Below are 26476 nucleotides of genomic sequence, written 5' to 3'. Positions count from 1 at the left end.
TCAGTCTAGTTGTAGTGAGGAGAATGGGTTTGGAGGGGATGCAGAAAGAATGTGGGTTAGGAGGCTATTGCAGTACTCTAGGCCAGAGATGATGGTAGCTTGGAGCAGGGTAATGGTAGTGGAAATGGAGAAGCGGAAGGATTTGACATACTTTGAAAGTAGAAGGGACAGAGGTTGCTTATGGTTTGGTGTTTGGAACTATTATGAAGTTTCTGCCTTCAGCCACTTCATAGATTATAGGCTTACTCTGTAATACTGAGCTCACTAGAAGAGATACATTTGTAGGAAATAGAACTTGACTTCACTCTTGGACATCCTGATTTAAAGTGTCCTTGAAGGATTCCAGTTGGAATGTCACATCGGCAATGAGTTAGGTGGGTCTGCCACTCTAGGGAGAGGTTTGGGCAGGAGACAAATACTGGGATAGTTAACCTAGATGATTTGAAGTTGTAGATGTGGGTGAGGTTGCTTGGGGAGACGGTTCTCAACTTTTATTGCGCCCTGGAATTGAGCTTGGAAGAAATACCCCCAACCCAGAGATTTTTGATTAATTGGGCTTCTAGCAGCACCCCCCATATAGTACTCATGTGTAACCAAGGCTGAGACCCACTGGTCTAGAGTGAGGATGAGCTGAGAACTAGGACTGAGCCTTGAGGGACACAAATAGTGGCCAATTAAGGGAAGATGAACCTGCGTGGAGACTGTTAAGAGGTAGCCAGAGAGGTAAGAGGAAAACTGGAAGCGTGATGTCATGAAAGCAAGAGGGAGAGAGTGGCCAGTAGTGCCTGTTGCTGAGAAGCCAAACGGAATTTAGATTGAGCAATATGAACATCTTCTAGTTCCCATAGGGAGATCTGTCTGTGGGAAGCTTGGAAAGGATGCTGGGTTGGAGTGGGTTGAGATAAGAGGAAATGTAACAGTATAAGCAGCTGTTAAAAGTATCTAGGGAGAGAAGTAATGAGACGAGATATGCCATTCTGTCATGATGTGTTTGGTTGCAAATAGTAGAAAACCCAGTTTAAATGGTGAAGAAAACTTAACCTCGTTCAAAAAATCCAGAAGAACGTGGCTCTAGGGTTGTGTATTTAGTTGCTCAACAATGTCCTCAAAGACCTAGGATTTTTTTAGCCCCACTATGTGACTTGGACCTTAGTCTGGCTACTGTATTTCAGACGTTAAACTGGACATTCTAGTCTCCAGCAAAAGAATGGCTCATGCAATCTTCAGAAAAAAGAAAAGTACACATACTGCGAAGCATATGATTCATAAGTATATAGGTTGAATTTTCAGAAACCTTACATGTGTAAGGTCCCGGCACCTTACATGGGTAAGATCGGCACCCAGATCACAGCCCCAGAAGTCTGCTTTTTTCCTCTTCCCAGTCTGCCCACCTCCTCCCCCAGGATAACTACTATCCCAGCTTCCAACGCTACGGGTTAGTTTTGCCTGTTTTTGTGCAATGTAAATAATCATATGGTATGTGCTCTTTTATGTTTGGCATTCAGCATTGTTTTTGAGATCCATATTGTTGCATGTAGTTGTAAAGTGTTCATCTATTGCATGAATATACCACATTTTATCCATTCTAATGTTGATGGGCATTTGGGTAGTTTCTAGTATTTGGCTTTTACAGATAGTATCATTGTGAACATACGTATTCATTTCTGTTGAGAATATAATTAAGGAGTGGAGTTGCTGGGATGAAAGTATGCTTATATGCAGCTTTCCTACATAATTTCCTGTCTGGTTGTATCATTTTATACTCCTGCCAGCAGTATATGAGAGTTTCAGTTCCACGTCCTCACTGACACTTACTATTTTGTGTCATTTCATTTAGACGTTCTGATGGGTATGTAATGACACATTGCTGTGATTTTAATTTGCATTTCCTTAAGTTGATCAAGGATATTTAAGTTGAGCATCTTTTCATACGCTTATCGACCATTTGGATATTCTCTTTTGTGAAGTGCCTGTTTGGATATTTTCTTTTCTTTTGAGTTGAATGTCTTATTCATTAGGTTTTAAAAAAATTTATTTTGGATATGAGTCATTGGTCAAATATATGTATTACAAATAGCTTCTCACATTCTGTGGCTTGCCTTTTCACTTTTGATGTTTTGTTTTCACAAACAGATGACACTAACTTCAATATAGTGCCATGTATCAGTTTTTTCCTTTATGATAAGCACTTTTTGGGTCCTGTTTATAACCTTTGCTTTCTCTAACATCACCAGAATGTTCTGTTTCTTTCAAAAGCTTGATTTTTTAACTTTCACACTTAGACGTATAGTCCACCTGGAGTTGGTTTTTGTATTTAGTGTGAGGTAGGGTTCAGGATGGACATGGATGTCTAATTGACTCATCACTGTTTCTTAAGAATGTATGTTTTCTCCATGCACGGCAGTGCTCATCTTTGTCAAGTAGATCAGGTGACTATATGTAAGCATCTGTTTCTGATTTGTTTGTACTAATCTGTTGGTCAGGTCATCTGTCTTTAGATAGACTTTTTTTTTTTTTTTTTAACTGTATATAGTCTGGTAGAAGCTACTGCTATCTGGCAATGTAAGTTACCTAGCTTTATTCTTCCTTGTAATCTCTTTTTAAGAGTGATGAGCCCTCTGAGCTCTCATTGGCCAGCTCTGGGTTATAGGACTACCTCAAAACTAGTCAGTGCAAAGGAGAGTGAGATTGCTGTGATTGGCTTACAATAATTATAATTATCACCCTCGTTTTACATGTGAGAAAGTGGGCCAGAGAGGTTAAGAACTTCCTAAATAATCCCAAATTGAGTTAGCGATTGTACTGAATTTAACTTCCATCTGTGTTTCAGTTTTCAGGCTCTGTCCGCTGCAGCTTAGCTGATGTGTGAAAGATCTGGGAATTATATTTTTGGAGATCAGAAGTCTGGCTGACACGCAAAAATAGTGCAGAAAAACCAGGCAAATAATAACAAGTTTGGCATAGATGTAGATAAGATATGTGCTGGAAATAACTCCAGAAATAAGAAAAGTAGTTATTCCTGGGTAGTTGCGATTGTGACTCTGGGTGACTTTTTCCTTTTGTTTTGCTTTTCTGTATTTTCCAAATTTCCTATAATGGACATATACGGATTTTTAAAAGTTAAAAAATTATTTTAAACTAGGTTATTTTTGGAAAAGTCAAGAAGTACAAGTAGATACACAATATATAATGCCTTTATTAAATACATAAAAATGAATATTTATTTTTCTTTTCAGAAATGCACTTGGTGATGGAAAGAGAGCCATTATTCTAAAGAGCAATTGGACAAAGGTAGATTTCTTTTATATTTACATTCAGCAAGTAATGCCATATAATTTTGTGAGAAATCTGTGTACAGGATGTGAATTTATATGTAAAAATGCTGGATAAAATTAATGCAGAGCTCAAGAATGTGAGAGGGAAATCTTCAGTTCCATGATCAGAAAGGATACTTCACACGACAGTGAGGTCCTGCATGTCTGAGGAGGACAGGTAGCCCATAGGAGTGTTGAGGGTCTGGAGGGTACTTGAGTGATTGAGATGTCAGTATCTGCGTTTTCTGGATTGGTCAAAGACCTTCCTATGAAAAATGAAACTTAAAACCTAGAATGAATTATAGGAGACTGTCTTTATGACCTTGAGGTGAGAAAGGATTTCTTAAATAATACACAATGCACAAATCTGGGGTGGGGGAAATCTAGTAAATTTGAATATATCAAACTTAAAAACTACTGTATGTCAAAAGACACCATGAATGAAATCATAGTCTGGGAGAAGATAATTTGTCATATAGATAACATATATAACTGATAGGATTTATGTCCAGAATATGCAAAGAACTACAATAAATAAGAAACCCAGTAGAAAATGGGCCAGCGAAATAGATAGGCACTTTGCAGAAGAGAAATCCTGAATGGACAATAGAAATAAGTTATGTTTTGTTTCCTAGAAATTAAAATTGTACAGTTAGAAAAATGAAACCAAGAGAGCAGAGTAGAGAGCTTCCAAACAGCCCTTCATATACATGAGTAAATAAAACAGTGTGGTATTATTAGGTACTTTAGATTGGCAAATTAAAGAGACCCACAGTCCCAAGTGCTGGTGCATGTGTGTACTAACAGGAACCCTCCGTAAACTGGTGGGTGAGAATTGGTTGCAGCCAACTTGGAGAGCACGATCATATGCTTATGCTGTTGTAATTATTTGATTCTAAGTGTGTGCCCCACAAACATTCTTGCAATATGTGCGCATGGGGAGATATACAGAGTGGTCATTGTGGTGGTGTTTTTAATGGCACAGAACTGCAGATACCTACATATCCATTGATGAAGCAGTGATGGATGTGGTATTTTCACTTGATCAGAGTTGTAACTCTCATCTGATCTGGCCCTCTTCTTAAACACCCATTATGTCACTCCTACCCCTCTCTCCCTTGTTCACTGTGTTGACCTGTTGGTCTCCTCGCTGTTCCTTACATATGCCAGGCACTCCCAGTTTGTACTTGTTCTTCCCTCTGCCTAGAATTAGAATGCCTTTCCCCAGAGTTAGCTCTCTTATTTCCTTTCATTTTTTACTGAAAATTGTCTTCTTAGTGAAAACTTCTGTCTGTACTACTAAAATGGCAAGCCTGCCCCTGCCTAGACATTTGCTGCCCTCTTTCCCTGCTTTACTTTTTTTCTTCTTGGCGTTTATCATTATTGAACAACTCTGTGTGTTATTTCAACTGTGCTTACTGTGTGTCCTCCTATACAACGTGAGCTCAATGAGGACAGGTTTTTTTGTTTGTTTGGTTCACTCTTGAATCTAGACTGCCTGACAAGCTGCCTGGCACATAGTAAGCACTTACTAGTAAATAGTAAATATTTGTTGACTTAGTGAATGAACGAACCAAATACTAGTTTGCAGTTGGAATAAGTTAACTGGCTTACCGACATTTATAGATTTAAAAAACAGTGTTGAGGGGTGCCTGTGTGACTCAGTGGGTTAAGCATCTGACGCTTGATTTTGGCTCAGGTCATGGTCTCATGGTTGTGAGATCGAGCCCCACATCAGGCTTTGCGCTGGGCATGGAGCCTGCTTGAGATTCTCATTCTCTCTCTCTCTCTCTCTCTCTCTCCCTCTCCCTCTCCCTCTCTCTCCCTCTCTCCCTCTCCCTCTCTCTCCCTCTCTCTCCCTCTCTCTCCCTCTCTCCCCCCCCCCCGCCCCGGTGGCCTCCCCCCTTCCCCCTCTTGCCCTTGCTCTCTCTGTCTCAAAACATAAAAAATTAAAAAACAGTGTTGAATGAAAAAAAGCAGTAAAAGCATAATGTAGGCCAGAAAGATATCTATCAAACTCATGATAATGTTTGCTTCTGGGCAGTTAGAGAGGGAACAATGAGAGAGGGTCCAAAGAAGATTTCAGCCATATCTGTATGGTTTTATTTCTTTCATTAAAAAAAAAATGCAAAACAAATACAACAAAATCTTAGCATTTATTTCTGGGTGTTATATTGATCACTGTATTTTCCTAAATCATAAAAATACCTGACTTTTAAAAAAAATTTTTTTTGAATGTTTATTTTTGAGAGAGAGAGAGAGAGAGAGAGCATGAGCAGGGGAGGGGCAGAGAGCAAGGAGACACAGAGTCCAAAGCAGGCTCCAGGCTCCGAGCTGTCAGCACAGAGCCCGATGTGGGGCTCAAACTCAAAAGCCATGGGATGATGACCTAAGCCAAAGTCAGCCGCTCAACCAACTGAGCCACCCAGGCGCCCCCTGACTTTTTTTTTTAAGTGGAGCTTCAGATAAGACACAGAAAGACATGTGTTTCAGACTTCATTCTTGGCTTTTTGTTTTTAAACCAGAGTGAATATAATCATAGAATTTTAGAGTCCCCTAAGTTGTGATTCATGTGGCCAAGGAGTTTGTATCAGAGTCTGGGGACGGTGAAATTCCCCAGGTGGACTTCTGCATCCAAATTTTGGAGTCTGTTTTTAAATGCCTCATTTTACAGATGAAGATATTGAATTCCAGAAAGGTAAAGGGACTTTTGCACGTAAAGACAAAACTGGATTGAGAATCCAGCATTGGATTTGCTTCTGTTTTAGAGTGATCAGTTTGTCGCTATTTTTATTTCCAGTCATTGTTGTACTTGATACGGAAATTTGTTGATCACTGAACCTGCATTTGGCGTGTGCTCTGTAAACACTTACAGAATGTATGGATGATAGAATTCTTAACACCAAAACCCAGACCCTGAAGTTGGTTTTCTGGAGTTACCTTTTGCTATTTCAGTCTAGTATCGATTGAAAAAAGAGTACTACAACTTTCTGAATTACATTGAAGACTGTTACATTATAACAGTTACATTGTAGAGTGTTTATTTCTGGATTAATTTATTGAGCAGAAAATACTTTTTAAAAAAAGACTTTATTTTTTAATTTGTTTTCTATTTATTAAGACTATTTTTTTAGAGCAGATTTGGGTTCACAGCAAAATAAACAGGAAGGTAATTTCCTATAAGTCCACACACATGCATAGCCTTCCCCATTGTCAGCCTCCCCCGTTATCAGCATCCTCCGGCTGACTGGTGCAATTTGAGAATCGATAAATCTACACGGGTACATTATAATCACCCCAAGTCCCTAGTTTCTCTTAGTGTTCATTCCCTAAATGTTAGGCATTCTGTGGATTTGGACATAGGTATAATGACATTTATCCATCATTATGGTTTATACAGAGTATTTTCACTCTCCCCAGTATCCTCCCAATCTGCCTGTCCATCCTCCTTTCCCTGACCCAGTCCCTGGCAACTGCTGATCCTTTTACTGTCTCCATAGATTTGCCTTTTCCAGAACACAGAGTTGGGATCATACAGTATGTAGCTTTTCTCATATTGGCTTCTTTCACTTAATAATACTCCTTTAAGTTTCTGCCATGTCTTTTCATGGCTTGATGATGCTTTTTTTTTAGTGCTGAATAATACTACCTGCCTGGATGCACCAGTTTATTTATCCATTCACCTACTGAAGGACATTTTTGTTGCTTTCAAGTTTTGGCCATTAGGAATAAAGCTGCTGTAAATATCTATGCGCAGGTTTTTTTGCGGACACGTTTTCAGCTCCTTTGGGTAAATACCAAGGAGTATGATTGCTGGATCACATGACAAGAATGTGTTTAGTTTTTTAAGGAAATGCCAAACCGTTTTTCAAAGTGGCTGTAACCTTTTGCGTTCCTACGCCACAAATGAGAGTTCCTGCCTCTCCGTATCCTCAGCATTTGGTGGTGTCAGTGTCCTGAATTTTGGCCTTCCTAATAGGTGTGCAGTGGAATCTCGTTCCAATTTGCATTTCCCTAATGACATGATCTTTTCATGTGCTTATTTGCCACTGTATACCTTCCTGGATGAGGTGTGTGTTAAGATCTTTGGCCCATGTTTAAGTGGGTTTTCTTATGGTTGAATTTTTTTTTTTTTTTAATTTTTTTTTCAACGTTTTTTATTTATTTTTGGGACAGACAGAGACAGAGCATGAACGGGGGAGGGGCAGAGAGAGAGGGAGACACAGAATCGGAAACAGGCTCCAGGCTCTGAGCCATCAGCCCAGAGCCTGACGCGGGGCTCGAACTCACGGACCGCGAGATCGTGACCTGGCTGAAGTCGGACGCTTAACCGACTGCGCCACCCAGGCGCCCCTGTGGTTGAATTTTTAAGAGTTCTTTGTATATTCTTGAGTAACAGCCCTTATCAGATGTGTCTTTGCTAAATATTTGCTCCTGGACTGTGGCCTCTCATTTTCTTGACAGCAGTTTTCAGAGAGCAGAAGTTTTTAATTTTAATTAAGTCCAGCTTATCAGTTATTTCTTTCATGATCCATGAAAAAGTTATCACCGTTTTTTGCATTTTACATTTAGGTGTGTGATTCATTTTTAGTTAATTTTTGTGGAGAGTGTAAGGTCTAGATTCATTTTTTTTTTTTTTTTTTTTTTTTTGCATGTGGATGTCCCACCATCATTTGTTGAAAAGGCTCTCTTCATTGTATTGCCTTTGTTGCTTCGTCAAAGATCAGTTGACTATAATTATGTGGGTTCATTCATTTTATTTAAATAGGGTTATTTTGTGATGATTACAAAAATATTTATATAGATGCTAAACACAAATCCTAGTAAGTATTAAAAAAATTTGGTAAGTACAGCTAGGCCATTTTTTCTTTTATTTTACCAGAAAGGAGTGCTCATTGAAGGGTAGCCTAAACTGCAAAAGCAAAGGTAGACTGTACAAGGTGCATTCTGTACTTCTACTTTAGATTAACTATGAGCCTGAGTCTGTTGAGTCATGCCTCTAGGGTATAAACCTGTATAGAAGGTATTCTTTAGATTCTGTGAAGGTGAGCCATTGTTCCCCCTTCTTTCCAGTTAGAGAAGACTGGTACAATGTCAACTGTCCTACACATGCTTTCAAGCTTAAGAGAGGGTATATCATTGTATCACAAAGAGTGGGAATGTTTATAGTCAACAGACATTTGTCAGTAATCCCCGTGCATTGTCTTTTGGTATTGTCATATAGCATACAAACCAGTAGCCTCACAGATGCCCACAAGAACCTTTTAATATTGAGGGGGTGTATTTTGTGAGTGACCAAACCTAACTCCGATTTGGCCTAAGTAGTTGGTTCATGTAATTGAAAAGTCTAGGGATCAGCTTCAGGCATGGCCTGATCCAGGTCTGCATCCATTTTCTTCCTGTTCTCAGTTTTGCTTTCATGTGTTTTTTTCATTTTCAGTCTTTTTTTCCTCTGTTTTCATTCTGTGTTTCTTTTTGGGTAGTAGTGTCTGTAGTGTCTAATCTGCCCCAGTTTTCATCCCATGTATTTTTCATCTTAAATGCTTTAACTTTGGAGTTTCATTTTGAGTATTTCTTACTTATTTCACATCTTAATATGTTCAGTCTTTTAGCTCCTTAAGCATATAGAATATGTTTATAATAACTGTTCTAATGTTCTTAACTACTAACACTATCACCTGTGTCATTTCTGAGTTATTTTCAGTTGACTTTTTTTTCTCTTCCTTGTAGATCACATTTTCCTTATTTGCATACCTAGTAATTTTTTATTGGACATAAGACATTGTGAATCTTACCTTGTTTGTTACTGATGTTTTTGTGTATCTGTAAATATTTTTGAGGTTTGTTTTAGGATACAGTGAAGTTACTTGGAAACAGTGTAATTCTTCCGAGTCTTGGTTTAAGCTTTGTTAGGTGGGACCATAGTGGTATTTGGTCAAGGGCTATCTTTTTCTTCACAGCTGGGGCAAAATTCTTCTGAGTACTCTACCTGTTATTCTATGAATTATGATGTTTTCCACTTTGGTTGGTGGAAACAGGAATTATTCCTGGCCCTGTGAGAATGCTGACTGTTGGCTTTCAAGTGGTTCTTTCCTTGATTTGGGTTTTGGGTGGTTGCCTTGCATGCACATACTGACTAGTACTCAGTTGAAGTCTCAATGCAGGTGGACTGTGTGAGGGTCTCTGGAGTTCTCTGTGGAGCAGTCTCCTCTCTGGTCTTCTGCCCTGTGAATTTGCACTGCCTTGGCTTTCCTGGACTGCTGGTGCTGTCTCTTGAACTGAGACTGCGGGCCCTGTCTGGGTTCCTTTGCCCTGTGCCATGGCATAGAAATTCCATTCAGCAAGGTGGAGCAGTCATAGGGTTTATTTTGTGTGTTTCTTATGTCTCGAGGATCACTCTCTTTTGTTGCTTGGTATTCAACGTCTACAAACCTTTATTCCATATATTTTGTCCTTGTTTGTTTTAGGCAAGAGCATAAATCCAAATCTCTGTTACTGCAGCTTGAGCAGAAGTGGTAGAGCGTAGGCTCTCCTGGCTTCATTTTGAAAAGGACTTTTACCACGTAGTGGGAGCCCCAAACTGATATCCTTAATAGCTGTTAATTCTAGTGCAAAGAGAACCTCTTTTAATATCTTTATAGAGCACCTGAGGGATGCCTCAGACTGATCCCGATTGAGCCGTGTGCCCACCAGCAGATTGATCCTACAACCTGGAAAACGGTGCATTTCGATTGGCCAGGCTCCTGGATCACAGCTGCACTCTTCCCTGTTTATTGTGGAGATGGAGCGCTAGTCCCAGCCCTGCCATTACAATACAGAGTAGGGACGTGGTGGCACCCGAAAAGAGGGGCTGCTCGGCAGATGGGCAACAGGGAGTTTCTATATATGTGCTACACAATGAGGTAGTGTCAAAGAAGAGCAAAGCTTTGTATTGCAATTGGGTTCAGGAAGCTCTGAGATACCTTTAATTTAAGCTTCCTTCACATAACTTCAGCAGCGATACCTGAATAAGCTCCTTTCTCAAATGATAGACATTATAGTAGGTTTTATAGAGTTTGGGAAGAGGACCCAGCAGCAGATGAGGACAGTTGCCGGGGGCAGGGGGAGGGGGGGTGCGGATAAGAGAAAGAAAAGGCGCTTTCTACAAATTTAGCAGGTATGGTTTATAATCTCATAATTTCTAATGCTATGAATTTTTATGCAGTTACCTAAATTTCAAAGTTGGAATATTCCTAGGGGATAGGATTTTGGTTTTGTAGCATATCTGAGAGATCTATCTTCATATGCCTTTTGAGGAAAAGCAGAGTTTAAGCAAATGGAATCAGAATTGGGATCTTTAATCTGAGCCTAAATAGTCTGGCTATAAAAATGCTTCAGAACTCACAGATTGGGTTGGTGCACCAGAGTAGGATTATATATATGCACCGAACCTGCATAAACAAAGGTCCTCATGGTTGTTTACAGCCTGTTTTAGTGAAAAGTTCATCTTTCTTAAAAGGGTCATTTATCTCTGATTTAGTAGTTTCTTATAGAATGAGAATGTTCTTTGTAAAATGTGGAGTAAGGAGGAAAGAGCTGTGGGCCCAGAGTCAATAGGTCAGGATTCTTTGGTTTGCCTCTACACAAATGTGCCATTAGGGCAGTTTCTAGCCTCTTTCACAGGTACGTCAGTTCCCAAGTGGAGATACTGTACCTACAACAGGAGCTCAGTTTGTGAGTAGGTAGAAGAGGGGGTGGTTGAGTTAGCCCCAAGTTTGGTACTACTAGCTTTCTAGATTAAAATGTTCATCCTTGATATAGAAGATTTCCCAGAGTGCGTAAATGGGGCCAGCCAGGACCGTGGTTCTATAGCAAACAAAACAAAACAGGAAGCCCCGATCGTTGGAATTGAGTAGATCTATGGTTTTTGGACCTTTTCTTCAAGCCAAGAACTACACCTAGAGATAAAAAATGAAAAGCTGATTGAGAGAGGTGGATGGAAGGTCTAGCCTAGGTGTACCCCTTATCTGTAGCCATGCTCTCAGAGGGGTTGCAAAACTTCTGTATAAGCTGATTTTCCTTCCAGCTCTAAAATCTGTGTGATTTCCAAAGTGTAGAGAGTGTAATGACTTAGAGACTATTACTGCCTTAAAATATTTTCAAAAAAATTAAGTTACTCCTATGTAATGAATGTTTTTTTGTACTTTATTTGGCACAAAATAATATATTGCATTCTTTACTAGTAAAATATAATAAAGGTTGAATTATTTTCTTTGTGGGCATAAAAATCTCTTAAGCAAAAATACTGATCTCTAGTTAAAATTATTATAAATACTATTCATTACTTTTCATTTTAGCTCATTTAAGTAATTTTATTTCCTGAGAGGTATTAACATTTTAAAAAAATTTTCATTGATAGGGTCCTAAACTAATATTTTAAGTAATTAGTTTTTAAGCAAAATATTTTTCCTTATCTATTTTCTTTAACTTAAGCATATTTTTGAGAAAAAATTAAATTTATCTTTTGGAACAGGGTCATTATCGTTATTGTGCTGCTCTTTCTATGCTGGGGGAATATGACTGGGCCCTGCAAGCAAACATAAAAGCTCAAAAACTCTGTAAAAATGACCCTGAGGGAATCAAGGATCTAATTCAGCAGCATGTAAAGTTACAAAAACAAATAGAAGACCTGCAAGGTATTTCACCTAAGATTCTTTGGTTACAGTCGAATTCCCTTTAAAACTTTTGAAGGTGGGTTTCTTGGATTAATGGAGGACCATAAATCAATTCTCAGGTGATTTGTACTTACTTTGTTTTGCTTTCTTGGTCAAGTCACTTAAGTTTTCCATTTCTATCTGTGTAGAAGTACATTAGTGTTCTATTCCATTAGGTAATTACAAATGATTTGTATCTTTTAGTTGAAACAGACAACAACAAATTATAATTTGTTCTTCTGTAGATTTTGAATAAAGTGAAGCCTTTTGAAATAAAATTGTTTAAAATTTTTTCTTCTATGGTTATAGTTACTTCCTAAAGAAAGAACCCTTCAGTAGAGTTGTTTGATGTTCACACCAAGTGTGTGGCTCATTCTATAGCATGCTGACCACATATGCATATATACATCTGTGTATGGATATGTACACATACCAGAAATCGGCTGTGTGGGCTAGGAATTCAAGATTTTCATTCTCTCGTTTTCTCTCCTAAGTGATTTTGTTTTCTCCAATGCCCGAAATTTCCTTACTCTATACTTGCACCATATAGGTCTTTGCTGTTTTTTCTTCTTTGGGTATTTACTGTCTTAGGAAGCTGAGCTGAGATGTTATCATCCAACTTAACGTGATTGTAAGATTGTGAGCTCCTTGAAGACAGATACCATCTCTGGTTCAGATTTATATACTGCTGCAGCTAGTCAATGATCACATGTAACGGGATGTCAAATCAGGCTGTATAACAATTTGGTGAAGCCATCCTAAAACTAAAAACATCTGGAAATACAAAATTATTCAGGTTTATTTTTCCAGTTCTGTAAATTTGATGCTCTGTCAGCTTAAAGGAAAGTTTAAATCTCTTTAAAGTATGTGTTGCTAATCCTCTGATTACTATGCGTGTGTGTGATTGATTTTTATAGGTCGAACACCAACTAGGAATACAATTAAAGCTTTTTATGAAAGCAGGTGAGTTAACATCTCTCAGGTCTGTAGCTGTTACTTGGGATGGCTTTGCCTTGTAAGTTTAAGAATCACTATGTATGATGCTTTGTAGCTAATGGCAACCACGGTAAAGTTGGGGAGGGGAAGGACCCAGGTTTGTGCCTTAAGATCAGGTGACCCATGAATTGTCACATTTGTTTTGTGGACTGTTTTACTGAACCATTTCGTATGTATTTATGGGAGATCTGTAGCCTAAGCCTAGGGGAAAAGAGCTGTGTAATATTACTTTCATTTCACTCTACTCGTATGGGAACAGTTTTTGTAGTGACGATCCTGGCAGCAGAGAATAGGGACAGTCTGTACCTTTAAGTCTTAGCTGCTATCCTGGAAACATCTGTCTCCAGCCTCCCAGTATCTTTTGAAAGGCTAAGACACTTTCTGTTAGAAATAAGCAACAGGCAGATTTTAATATGCTCACAAACAAATAGCAGCCTGGGTCCTACGTTTGTTACTGGGCAATTAAAAGAGATTATGCCTTTTCCTCCATGCTTTAGATACCTAAGATATCGAAGCTGTTAAATTTATTTATTTTTTATTTTTAAAAATTTTTTAATGTTTTATTTATTTTTGAGACAGAGAGAGACAGAGCATGAACAGGGGAGGGTCAGAGAGAGAGGGAGACACAGAATCTGAAGCAGGCTCCAGGCTCTGAGCTGTCAGCACAGAGCCCGACGCGGGGCTCGAACCCACGGACCATGAGATCATGACCTGAGCCGAAGTCGGATGCTTAACTGACTGAGCCACCCAGGCGCCCCTAAAGCTGTTAAATTTGAAACAGGGAGACTTACTTGAATATTAGAAACCAGAATATATTATTAAACTGTTCTTAATCTGTTTTGAGTTTTCACTACCAAATTGAAAAAAACATTTATGTATAAAGCCCAATCTCAGAGGTAGATTCTTTCTAAAACAGTATTACCGTGCTTTCAAGGGAAAAAAGGTGATAGTTGCTAAAACTTGTTTCTTTGAAGGATAACTTTTTTAAAATTCATGCTAATCAGGGGCACCTGGGTGGCTCAGTTGGTTAAGCATCCGACTATGGCTCAGGTCATGATCTTGCGGTTTGTGAGTTTGAGCCCCACATTGGGCTCACTTCACTGTTGTCCACCTGTCAGCACAGAGCCGGTTTCCCATCCTCTGTCTCCTTCTCTGCCCCTCCCCCTCTTGTGCTCTCCCCAAAATAAATAAATATTTTTAAAAATTATTTTAAAAAATGCATACTAATCAGTATAAAAAAATTTAGTATTTCTTTTATTCCCCATTTCAGGGCCTACATACCTAGTTTATCAGCACCTGCATTTAGTACTTCACTTAACTTCGTGGAAACTGAAAAAGATTCCAGAAAAACTAACCACGAAATGGCAAACGGTGGTAATCAGAATCTAAAGGTAGGTTTAGTTAAAAACTAAAATTAAAATTATTTCAAGTTTAGAAAGTCTCATGTTTTTACAATATTTTGGTGATAATGGAAGCTAAGTATTTTGGTGATACAAATCCCTTTTTGCCTATTGATACCAAGAGAATGATTTTCTTTTCTTTTTTTTTCATTTTCTTTTTTAGTAAATATTCCAACTACCTCCTTCAACTACATGAAGATGATAGTCACAGTTTCTTTTGAAATCACATTTGTGTGTTTTCAAAAATCTTTTTTTCTAAATTTCATTTTTCCTCTTGGATAAGTTCTTTTTGTATGCTTTTCCTGCTTTACATGTCTCTCAATCAAACAGCCACTTAGGAATGAGTGACAATGGGGTCTGGTGGCCATGTCACCCCACTGCTTACAATGCTTTGGATTTTTCTTTTCCTCCCTTTCCCCTTTTGTATCTACTTGGCCTTTGGCACCACACCAGCCTGCCCACCGGCTTGTGTTGCATTGGGCCTGGGAGGCCTGCCATCCCCATCTCTGCCCGAAATATTTCTGCAGCCTCTGTGGTGCTTCCCAGCAGTGGTCCCCAGGCTTTATTCCCTGCTGTGTGCACCAGCACCCAGGTCTGATGGTTTGTGAGGGCGCCTCTAGGCCTTCCAGTCTGCCTCTGTGATCAGCGTCTATATCTCCATTTTCTTCTGAACAGTAGTATATTAAAAATTCAGCAGGTATCACCAAGTACACATTCATATTTCTTTCTAGGATTTGAGAGGAAAAAAGGAAAATAGTGTTTTGGAGTAGGTGGCTAGGAGGCATTGAAGGGAGCTTTGCCAAGTCCCTGTATAGTCCTTTTATTGTTAATAATGAATATCTCAGAGGCTGTACTCAGGGAAAGAAGCATAAGGAAAGATATGATAGTATTTATTAAGTACACTTATTGAACAGACTTGTTAGGCATCATGCCAGGTGTTGGAAATAGAATGGTCTTCTTGTTTGTTTATTCATTTAGGCCTAATAACCAGCTGGTTATTTTAGGCACTTGGGTAAATTCTGTTCTATTTTATTATTTAGCTATTGAATTCTTTATGGCTGTATTTTTTTTTTTTTTTTTAATCTCACTAATTTTATTTTCATGGCTAGGTGGTAGATGAAGCTTTGAAGGTAGATGATTGTGACTGTCATCCTGAATTTCTACCACCATCAAGTAAGTTTTTTCCTTATTTGTTGCTGAATTAATGTAGCGTTCCTAAACTTCCATGGCCCAACATTTGTACAAGCCTCACTTGTATTTGCTTTTGTTCTTTTCTACTTTATAATATTTCTATGTTAAGAAAACATTGAATATTTACTTGAAGTCAATGCTCAGTATTTTCATATATTTAATAAATTTAATTTTGGAAATTCATATAAGAAGCACAGAAAGGAAGGATAAAACTCTTCTTCATCTGCTACCTAATTCCTGTTAGGCCGGTAGTGTCTTTCAACTTTAATTAACCACCACCACCCCCCAACCCAGGGGGCTTTTTAGACTTTTTTTTTTCCTATTTGCCCTCCTGCCACGGATACTGTTTATCTTTTTATGTCCTGTATGTACATCTGTGCTTTATATATATAAAAAAATTTTTCTCATCTCCTAATAACTAATTTTCACCCTGTTAGGAGTGATGCTGAGAATGGATGTTTTAGGCTTATTTTATTTTATTATTTTAACTTGCATGTGCTTAATGTATATGTTTATTTATGCATCTAGTAAATACACATACACCCAACAGGACTCCATTTACTCGACATCATTGGGAAATGATGGGTCCAGAGAAGCAAACATTGATGCTTCACTTATTTCTCAGTCTCCCTTTATATGACCAGATTTTGTTGAAAATTATTGTACAGTAGATCATATGCTTCCCTGCCTTTTAAAATAGAGCTTAGGAAAATACAGATATTCTTGATGATGCAAGGTTGCTTGTTAGATACAGATTTTGTCTCAGACTTTCATGTGCTCCTTCCAGAATTATCGTGGTGAGATTAGTGACGTAGTTAGTGATCCTGCTGCCCTCTTTTCCTTTTTCTTGTTTGTTGGTTCATTTGTTTTCTGCTTCTGGCAGCCATTTCTGTCTTTTTTCCCTGCAGTTCTGTCTTTTCTTAGACTCTGGTGCCATATACCCAGCTATTTACCATTAGCCACTCCCATTTGGTTAGCTCATTGGAGAATGATAAAGAGGGCGACTCAGGTGATTATCTTACCTGATGTGACTCTAATAGTGCATGAAAAATCTTTGAGGACAAAACTTTTCTTTTGGAAAACACCTTTTAATTTATTGATGTTTCTTAGGCTGTTATTATCAGCACATTTTTAAGTAAATAATTTAAATACCACCTTCAGCATCTGTATTCAGTCAAAGAAATTGAGGTCCTAGTTAAGCCTACATAGATTTGCCCTAAATCGGACAGCAGGAATCAAACTAGAACTCTTCTGCCTTTCTGGAAGCCTCTCTTGTTTTCTGAGGCCACTCAAACCACTTCGGCTCTCATCCCCTCCTTAATTCATAGGTTCTGACTTGCCTCTGCTGTCTCTCCCCAAAGCTCCCATCACATACACCCTGTCCGTATTGCCGTGCTCTCTTCCACACAACTTTGTGCATTTGCCTCCCTGCTCCAAAGTACATAGTGGTTCCTACTCTCCAGCCTGTGAGTCAAAGTCTGGACTCACACAGCTCGAGTATCGGAAGCAAAGGACCTGTGATCGCTCACTCCAGCCAGCCTTCACAGCCCCTTTCCAACCTTCTCTTCTTATCCAACTCCCCAGATCACACAGGTTTACTTAGTGTCTCTTAAAGTGAATGTCAGTCTTGAGTTTGGCCCATCCTATCCAAATCCTGCTTGCTTCTTAAAGCTAAATATGAATGCTGCATTCCCACTAACACTTTTCCCAGACACTCAACCTGAAGTGATTTCCACTTCTATGAGTTATAAGACCAGTTAACATGGAATTAATATGTCAATAGCAACATGCCATATCTTCTTTTCTAAAAGTGATTGTCGTGTAATCCTGGTAACTGTCTTTTCTTCCCATCTGATTGTAAACTACCTGAGAAGAGGAACTGTGGCCTTTATCTCTCTGTATCTACTGTAGGCCTAAATAATATCATTGTAATTTATGTTCACAATAATTTTATAGCATATACAGACAAACATTATAGCTGTTTCTTTACTTGTTTGTAGTTTCACTCACATAAAACATTGCTTGCTTTGCTTTCTTATTCCAATGTACATAGTTTTAGTTGATTTGCTTTCAGGCTTGTTGATTGTTGTGTACAGATTTCGGGAACAAATACTTTGTATTCACAGGTCAGCCTCCAAAATATAAAGGAAAACAAAAATCTCGAAACAATGAATTGGAGAAGTTCAGGTATGTTGTTTATCTAGGTTTTTTTCCCCCTTAAATATCCTCCTCTTAAGAAAAAAGAAAAAGGGGAGGGGAGTATGTCTCTTTCAAGTAGTAGCTATGATGAGTACTAAAATTCCTTTCAAATATCAAAGGCATGTCTTTAGGAGAGTGCCATATTTGGCTAAAATATTATTAATTCTGAATGTTAGTAATGTCTGAAAGGCATATAATATGAGATATAGCAGTGTTAATTCTTAGAAATCTCAAAATACATGCTCATGAGAAGAAAAAAGAAGTATGAAGTGAAAATTACCTCTTCTCCCTGCTCACCTTATTTCACCTTTCCCACAATTGCTTCTCTTGTGGCTTCCTTTAGGTACTCACTGTTAACAAGTTCTTGGCCACCTGAAGCTTACTCTGCATATACAGGCATGGGTGTGTCTATATTCAGGGGCCCTTTTAAGCAGCTGTCATTAGAGGAAAGTGTTCACTAATAAAGTGACTACATATAAAGTGAGTTCTACCAAACATCCCCTTCCTGGAATTAACAATAGGAACTCTTACCACCTATCTTTACAATTAACCCACCATTGCCTGCAAAGATACAGATTGATTGCAGAGTGAGTGAACTTGTAAATCTTGCAATGGATACAGAAGTTCATGAAGTCAGTGAAAATGATGCTGGAGACCCTGCAAAAGCATTTCTGCCAAAGGTACACCAGCTGTTGGCTTTCTCTTCATTTAAGGCTGATTCCTTGACAGATGTCTCAAGAAGGATTTGAATATCAAAGCAAGAGAATCTTTTCTATTGGCTCAATCTCTGTTGAGCTAATAGAGAAATTAGTAAAGCCCCATTAAAAAAAGGTGATCATTTTTTAATGCTGCTACAAAATTTAGTTTAAAGCAAGGGCATAGATACTATGTTATTCTCTTATTCTGTAAGAAAATCCTGAGTCCTCCCTCCCCCCTTCCCCAACCCTCAAAAGAAACCAAAAACATACAGGGACATTCTTTGAATGCATGGTTATAATTTAAACTGTTCTGCTAAAGATAAAATGTTTTTTTTTTTCTATAGTTTGTTTTTGTTTTCAAATTGAAGTCTTCTTGTTTGATTATGTCCATTTCATGGGGTTATTTAATGATTAAGTAGGATAGCCACATGAAACATTTAGAGCCCTGGAACATGGTAAATGCTCAGTTTACCTTAACTATCATTATTGTTATTACCATCATTTTCATTGTTGTTAAGACCATTCTGGCCTATATCTTGCTTTTTTATCTCTTTCAAATATCTTGCATATCTTCACACATCAGATCATGGAGATCTACATCCTTCATTTTTATGGCTGCAGGATATTTCACAGTATAGATGTCTATTTGAAGAAGAAATTTCTAGAGTGGAATTGCTCTGTCATAGGGAATGTGTAATTTTAACTTAGATAGATACTGCCAAATTGTCCTAGAAAATGAGTACTGTTCAGCATTCCTACTGAGCTGTGGGAGGGTGTGTGTGTGTGTGTGTGTGTGTGTGTGTGTGTGTGTGTGTGTGTATGTATATGTGTATATATATATAGTCTTTGTCCTCCGTTCTTGGCTTAGAGCACCTAGGATCCTTGGAACTTTTGGAGTGAAAAGAGTATCTTTCGTTATTCCTAACAGGCTCCTCTCTACCTTACCTGAGTTTAAACTGAGATGACTTAAGGCTGGGCCCCTACCTGCAGGATTGGGGTTGGTCATGAGAAAGAGCAAGAATGTGATTGGAGGGTTGGAACTCTCTGCTCTACCCCCTGATCTCCAAGAAGGGGATGAGAGTGGGAAATTGAGTTCAGTCACCAATGACTAGTAATATAATCATTCATACTTATGTAATAATAGCCTTAATAGAAGCCTTTAAAACCACTGGGGCTCAGGGAGCTTCTTCTGGGTTGCTGAATACATGGAGATGCTGAGAAGGTGGCATGGAGTGGCGTACCTTCCTGTGCATCTCTTCTGTTGGCCATTGTGAGTTACAGCCTTTGTGATAAGCTAGTAATGATAAGTAAAGCACTTTTCTGAGTTCTGTGCGTCATTCTAGGGAATTGTTGAAGCTGAGGGAGGGTCACAGAAACCTCTTGAGTTTGTAATCTGCCAGGCAGTAGAGGGTAGCCTGAGCGCCTCCTTGTGGCTGACAGTATGGGGAAGGGCATCGTGTCTGAAGTGGGATCAGTTTTGTGGGACTGAGCCTTTGACCTGTGGGGCCTGTGTTAACTCCAGAGTTTGTGTCAAAATGGAATTGAATTACTGAACACTCCGTGTTGGAGAATTGGTATGGAAAAATGACAACTATTTAGTGTCAGAAAACACTATCCAGAGTACCTGAATCTTCTTTACCCTCAGCAGCATTTGAAATCAGACTTTCTGAAACAGTTGTCATATTATTAGATTTTCCTATGAGATGAAGCATCTTTACAATGTTTAATGGGCACATTTCTTGTTTCAAGCTGTGTTGTTATTGACGACTATAGATTTGTAATAACTTTTGATGATCATAAATCCCCCCAATTTCTTTTTTTTTTAAGTTCTCACGTGTCATCTTTATAATCAATTCTTCTGGTCCCCCTCCACCTCCAGTTTTATAGGGATTCTATTGAGATGTCATTGTATTTAGAGATTAATTTGGGGAGAATTGCCCTCTTGGTAATAATATTTCTATGTAGGAATTTGTGACTTTCCATTTATTCAGTGTTTGAAATGACCTTCACATGGAGATGAGAAGGATAGGATAGGGAATATAATCAATAATGCTGTAATCATGTTGTATGGTGACAAGTGGTAAGCACACTTACCGTGGTGAGCATTGTGTAATGTATAGAATTGTTAAATCACCATGTTGTATGCCTGAAACTAATATAACATTGTATATCACTTTTACTTCAGTTTTTAAAAAATGACTTTTAGGAAATACTCTTTTCTTTCTACAAGCAGGAGTGTTTTATTTTAAAATAACTCAAAACACTTTTCTCTTTTAGTTCTACTTCACAGGGGAGTTTACCAGTAGATTTGAAAAACATCTTGGAAAAACAGTTTTCTAAGTCTTCCAGAGCTGCACACCAGGTAAAGGAAAAGGCTTATTTCTATTTTAAAAAAGCAAAGTCTTTGAACAAAATATTTTCGTATAAATTAAGTCTAACGTACATCTCTAAGATTTATTTTTTATAATTTAAGTTACGGACATACAATTTTCTATATGACTGCTAAGAAACAAAACTATCACTAATTTAGATATTAACTTGCTAAAGCAGATTTTTTTTTAATGTTTATTTATTTTGGGAGAGAGAGCAAAGGGGAGGGACAGAATCAAGCAGGCACCGTGCTGTCAGCACAGAGTCCGACACAGGGTTCGACCTCATGAACTATGAGATTATGACCTGAGCCAAAATCAAGAGTCTGATACTTAACTGACTGAGCCACTCAGGCACCCAAACTTGATAATTACTTTAACCGGAAATTGTCAACTAATGGTTGACAATGAAAAATTGTTTGGTTCCCAAAGATTTAAAGATTTGGGATTCTTTGCTTTCCAAAGTTTTAACTTTTAAGATAATATTTTAAGATTTAAATTATTTTGAAAGGTTTAAGTGCTTGCAGTTTTATTATGCCTACCTGAAAGCTGTCAAAGAGCGAACTTTTTATTCGTTGAATGATTTAACCATAATCAGATAACTTTATGTATAAAATTCTTTCTATGGTATTTAGTAAGTAATTTTAAAATATACATTAATATGGGGCCCCTGGGTGGCTCATTCGGTTAAGTGTCCGACTTTGGCTCGGGTCATGATCTCATAGTTCATGAGTTCAAGCCCTGCATTGAGCTCTGTGCTGACAGCTTGGAGCCTGGAGACTGTTCCAGATTCTGTGTTTCCCTCTCTGTCTCTCTGCCCTTCCCCCACTCGCACTCTGTCTCTCTCTCTCAAAAATAAACACTTTTAAGAAATTTAAAAAATAATAAAAAAATAAACATTAAGGGGGAAAAATGAATAGGCAGAACACAGAGGATTTTTAGGGCAGTGAGAATTTTCTGTATGATATCATAATGATAGTTATATGTCCTTATACATTTGTCCAAACCCATAGAATGTACAACACGAGGAGTGTATCCTGTGGTAAACTATAGACTTTGGGTGATTAAGATGTGTGAGTGTAGTTCGTGTTTGGTGAAAAATATACTATTCTGAGTTAAAGAAGATATGGTATACATACAGTGGAGTATTCTTAAAAAAAGCATAAAATCTTGCCATTCTTAAAACATGGATGGACCTAGACCAGATTTCATTAAGTGAAAAAGAGAAAGTTAAATACCGTGTGATTTCACTTCTGTGTGGAATCTAAAAACAAAACAAGTGAACAAACACACATTCAACATACAAAAACAGAAACAGTCCCATAAATCCGGAGAAGAAACTGGTGGTTGCCAGAGGGGAGAGGGTGGGAGGATGGGTGAACTATGTGAAGGGGATTAAGAAGTTCAAACTACCAGTTATGAAATAAATAACCATGTGATGAAAAGTATAGCATAGAGAATATAATCAATAATATTGTAATAACTGGATTGTGACAGATGGTAACTACACTTACTGTGGTGAGCACTGCATAATGTTAAGCATTGTGGAATCACTGTGTTGTATCCCTGAATTTAGTATAACATATGCTTATTATACTTCAATAAAAAAATAGATATGTAAAATACACCATTCTGATGAGTGATAGTAGGGTGTACATTTGAGGAGGCAAGGGGTATAATGGACATTTCTGTACCTCCTCAGTTTTGTTGTAAACCTAAAACTAAGAGAAAAAGTCTTCTAAAAAAATGCAAGGGGTATAGCTAAAAGATAACTTTGAAGGAAATTTATCAAGCTAAACGTATGTATGAAAAGAACAAAAACTTTTATTTATTTTTTTTTTTAATTTTTTTTTTAAAGTTTATTTTTGAGACAGAGAGAGACACAGCATGAACGGGGGAGGGGCAGAGAGAGAGGGAGACACAGAATCGGAAGCAAGCTCCAGGCTCTGAGCCATCAGCCCAGAGCCCAACGCGGGGCTCGAACTCGCGGACCGCGAGATCGTGACCTGAGCTGAAGTCGGACGCTTAACCGACTGAGCCACCCAGGCACCCCCAAAAACTTTTAAATTAATGAAGCAGTTATTCCAGGAGCTAGGAAAAAAGAAAGACAGCAAATAAACCCAAAGAAAGGAGAAGGAAGGAAATAATAAAGATTGAAGTAGAAAATAATGAAATGTGGCACAAAAACAGACACATAGACCAATGGAATAGAATAGAAACCCCAGAAATAGACCCACAAACGTATGGCCAACTCATCTTTGACAAAGCAGGAAAGAACATCCAATGGAAAAAAGACAGTCTCTTTAACAAATGGTGCTGGGAGAACTGGACAGCAATATGCAGAAGGTTGAAACTAGACCACTTTCTCACACCATTCACAACTCAAAATGGATAAAGGACCTGAATGTGAGACAGGAAACCATCAAAACCTTAGAGGAGAAAGCAGGAAAAGACCTCTCTGACCTCAGCCGTAGCAATCTCTTACTCGACACATCCCCAAAGGCAAGGGAATTAAAAGCAAAAGTGAATTACTGGGACCTCATGAAGATAAAAAGCTTCTGCACAGCAAAGGAAACAACCAACAAAACTAAAAGGCAACCAACGGAATGGGAAAAGATATTTGCAAATGACATATCGGACAAAGGGCTAGTATCCAAAATCTATAAAGAGCTCACCAAACTCCACACCCGAAAAACAAATAACCCAGTGAAGAAATGGGCAGAAAACATGAATAGACACTTCTCTAAAGAAGACATCCGGATGGCCAACAGGCACATGAAAAGATGTTCAACGTCGCTCCTTATCAGGGAAATACAAATCAAAACCACACTCAGATATCACCTCACGCCAGTCAGAGTGGCCAAAATGAACAAATCAGGAGACTATAGATGCTGGAGAGGATGTGGAGAAACGGGAACCCTCTTGCACTGTTGGTGGGAATGCAAATTGGTGCAGCCGCTCTGGAAAGCAGTGTGGAGGTTCCTCAGAAAATTAAAAATAGACCTACCCTATGACCCAGCAATAGCACTGCTAGGAATTTATCCAAGGTATACAGGAGTACTGATGCATAGGGGCACTTGTACCCCAATGTTTATAGCAGCACTCTCAACAATAGCCAAATTATGGAAAGAGCCTAAATGTCCATCAACTGATGAATGGATAAAGAAATTGTGGTTTATATACACAATGGAATACTACGTGGCAATGAGAAAAAATGAAATATGGCCTTTTGTAGCAACGTGGATGGAACTGGAGAGTGTGATGCTAAGTGAAATAAGCCATACAGAGAAAGACAGATACCATATGGTTTCACTCTTATGTGGATCCTGAGAAACGTAACAGAAACCCATGGGGGAGGGGAAGGAAAAAAAAAAAAAAAGAGGCTAGAGTGGGAGAGAGCCAAAGCATAAGAGACTCTTAAAAACTGAGAACAAACTGAGGGTTGATGGGGGGTGGGAGGGAGGGGAGGGTGGGTGATGGGTATTGAGGAGGGCACCTTTTGGGGTGAGCACTGGGTGTTGTATGGAAACCAATTTGACAATAAATTTCATATAAAAAAAAAAAGAATGAAATGGAAAGACATGTAATGGAAGGATTCACAGAGATAACCATAGATTCTTTGTCAGTATAAATAAAATTTATACACTGGTATTGAAACTGATTAAGGAAGAAGAAAAGAAGACATCATAAGACAATTTCAAGAATGAACAAGGATACATTACTACAGATCCTTGAATATTACAAATACATCAAAATACTATTATAAATGACATCATACCAAGAAATTTGAAAGCGTATATAGATGAAATGGATAAATTCCTAGAAAAATCCCAACTTACAAAAACTGATTCAAGAAGAGATAAAAACCTTGATGCAATCCAGAATTCATGAAACCTTGGCCGGTGACTATTCCAGTCACTGAACACTTACACATTATGTAGTACTAAATGAAAGATGATCTTTTTTGGGTAAATGTGATTCATATGCATCTGCTCTGGTCATCCAGTTCTTTATGTAGACATAGTTTTATTTCTTCTAAAATAGAATATTGGATTTAAATTTCACTCTTAAAAATGTGTATTAACATGGAATATAATACTTGTCCCAATATGGGGGTTATTTAAAAATTCAATTAACTATTTTAGGTATATATGACAAATATCTTACAAAAGACTGAAGGAATGAAGCATGTTTCAAGCAGTTTATGAAAACATTTCTAACCAGTTGCATAGAAGCATCTTTAGAATTTCTGGCAGTTAGGGGCACCTGGGTGGCTCAGTCGGTTGGGTGTCCAGCTTTTGGCTCAAGTCATGATCTCATCATCCATGAGTTCGAGCCCCACGTCGGGCTCTGTGCTAACAGCTCAGAGCCTGGAGCCTGCTTTGGATTCTGTGTCTCCCTTTCTCTCTGTCCCTCCTACACTCATGATCTGTCTGTCTCTCTCTTTCAAAAGTAAATAAAACATTTAAAAAAATTAGAATTTCTGACAGAGATGTTAAAATTATGGTTTTTTATGTTGATTTACTGACTCTAGAAACTATGAAAGACTTAAATAGAAGAGACAACCTGTGAAAGATCAAAGGTGATTTACATAAAATGTGGTAGTTATTTTTGAGCCTTCCATTGATCATTCAACACACTTTAGGTTAGGCCCCTCCCTGTCTGTCCTGAAGAACGAGAGACATTGGGTATATGGCATTGCAACCCAGCCTGCTCTCATGGAGCTTTTAGTACTCCATGGTCGTTTATTGTATTTACTGAGAGAAACAATTTTTAACAGAAGCATAAGTTAAAAGGGACTCTTTTCTAGAATGTGAAAGAGATTAAAATGGAATCAGTACATTCAGGGCTAATAACTAATTTGTGGGGATAGCACATCATCATCTATAACTTTTAAAACTCATATCTTGGGGCACCTGGGTGGCTCAGTCGATTGAGCATCCGACTTTGGTTCAGGTCATGATCTCGTGGTTCGTGGGTTCAAGCTGTGCTGACAGCTCAGAGCCTGGAGCCTGCTTCAGATTCTGTGTCTCCCTCTCTCTCTGCCCCTCCCCCTCTTGTACTTTCTCTCTCTCTCTCTCTCTCAAAAATAAGTAAACATTAAAAAAATAATAAAATTCATATCAACATAAATGTAGCTGTCCTCGAGCTTTTATTAAATACTGTAGCAAATACGAAGTTTATGTGAGAGCTTCTCTGTTCCGTGTGTATTCTGGGGGAAAGTTCTCCTTGGACAAAAGCCAGTAGGCAGCTTTTGTTAATTGTGACCAAACTGCTCTTCCCTTTGTGCTTTGTGCAGTGGGCCTCCTTTTGGATCTTTACTGTTAGGAACAGTGAGGAATATTGCACACGTATTTGCATCTTCTGCTTTCCTCAGTGGTGTGCACGTGTATGTCAAGGAGTGAGGAAGTCTAGGCTTAACCTTGTAGTCTTGTCTCTCTAGTTTTTATGGAACTTTTGTGACAGCTATTGCCATGTAACTGAAACTTGAATTCAGCTTCTATGATGTATGTTCACATATATATCCAAAGGTACCATTTTTTCTCACTTTATTTCAAGGTACATTTATATTTATAGTACTTTTGTTTTTTTAATTCTTATGCTCTTCCCTTTGCA

General features: G+C 38.3%; 1 protein-coding gene across 10 annotated transcripts in view; it reads left to right on the top strand.

The window, feature by feature from the left end:
- The window catches only part of TTC3 (tetratricopeptide repeat domain 3), a 128687-nt gene that overhangs the window by 31553 nt on the left and 70658 nt on the right, over positions 1-26476 (top strand). For all 10 annotated transcript variants that reach the window (XM_060640850.3, XM_060640853.3, XM_060640852.3 and 7 more), the window contains 7 exons: positions 3237-3291; positions 11827-11989; positions 12925-12970; positions 14274-14394; positions 15513-15576; positions 17721-17781; positions 20769-20853. In XM_060640850.3, the coding sequence (XP_060496833.3) occupies positions 3237-3291; positions 11827-11989; positions 12925-12970; positions 14274-14394; positions 15513-15576; positions 17721-17781; positions 20769-20853 (595 nt within the window). The remainder of the gene's footprint in view (positions 1-3236; positions 3292-11826; positions 11990-12924; positions 12971-14273; positions 14395-15512; positions 15577-17720; positions 17782-20768; positions 20854-26476) is intronic.

This window comes from Panthera onca, chromosome C2 (genome assembly GCF_046562875.1).
Source record: "Panthera onca isolate mPanOnc1 chromosome C2, mPanOnc1 haplotype 2, whole genome shotgun sequence".
In the NCBI taxonomy this organism is placed as follows: domain Eukaryota; kingdom Metazoa; phylum Chordata; class Mammalia; order Carnivora; family Felidae; genus Panthera; species Panthera onca.
This window is presented reverse-complemented; position numbering and strand designations above follow the sequence as displayed.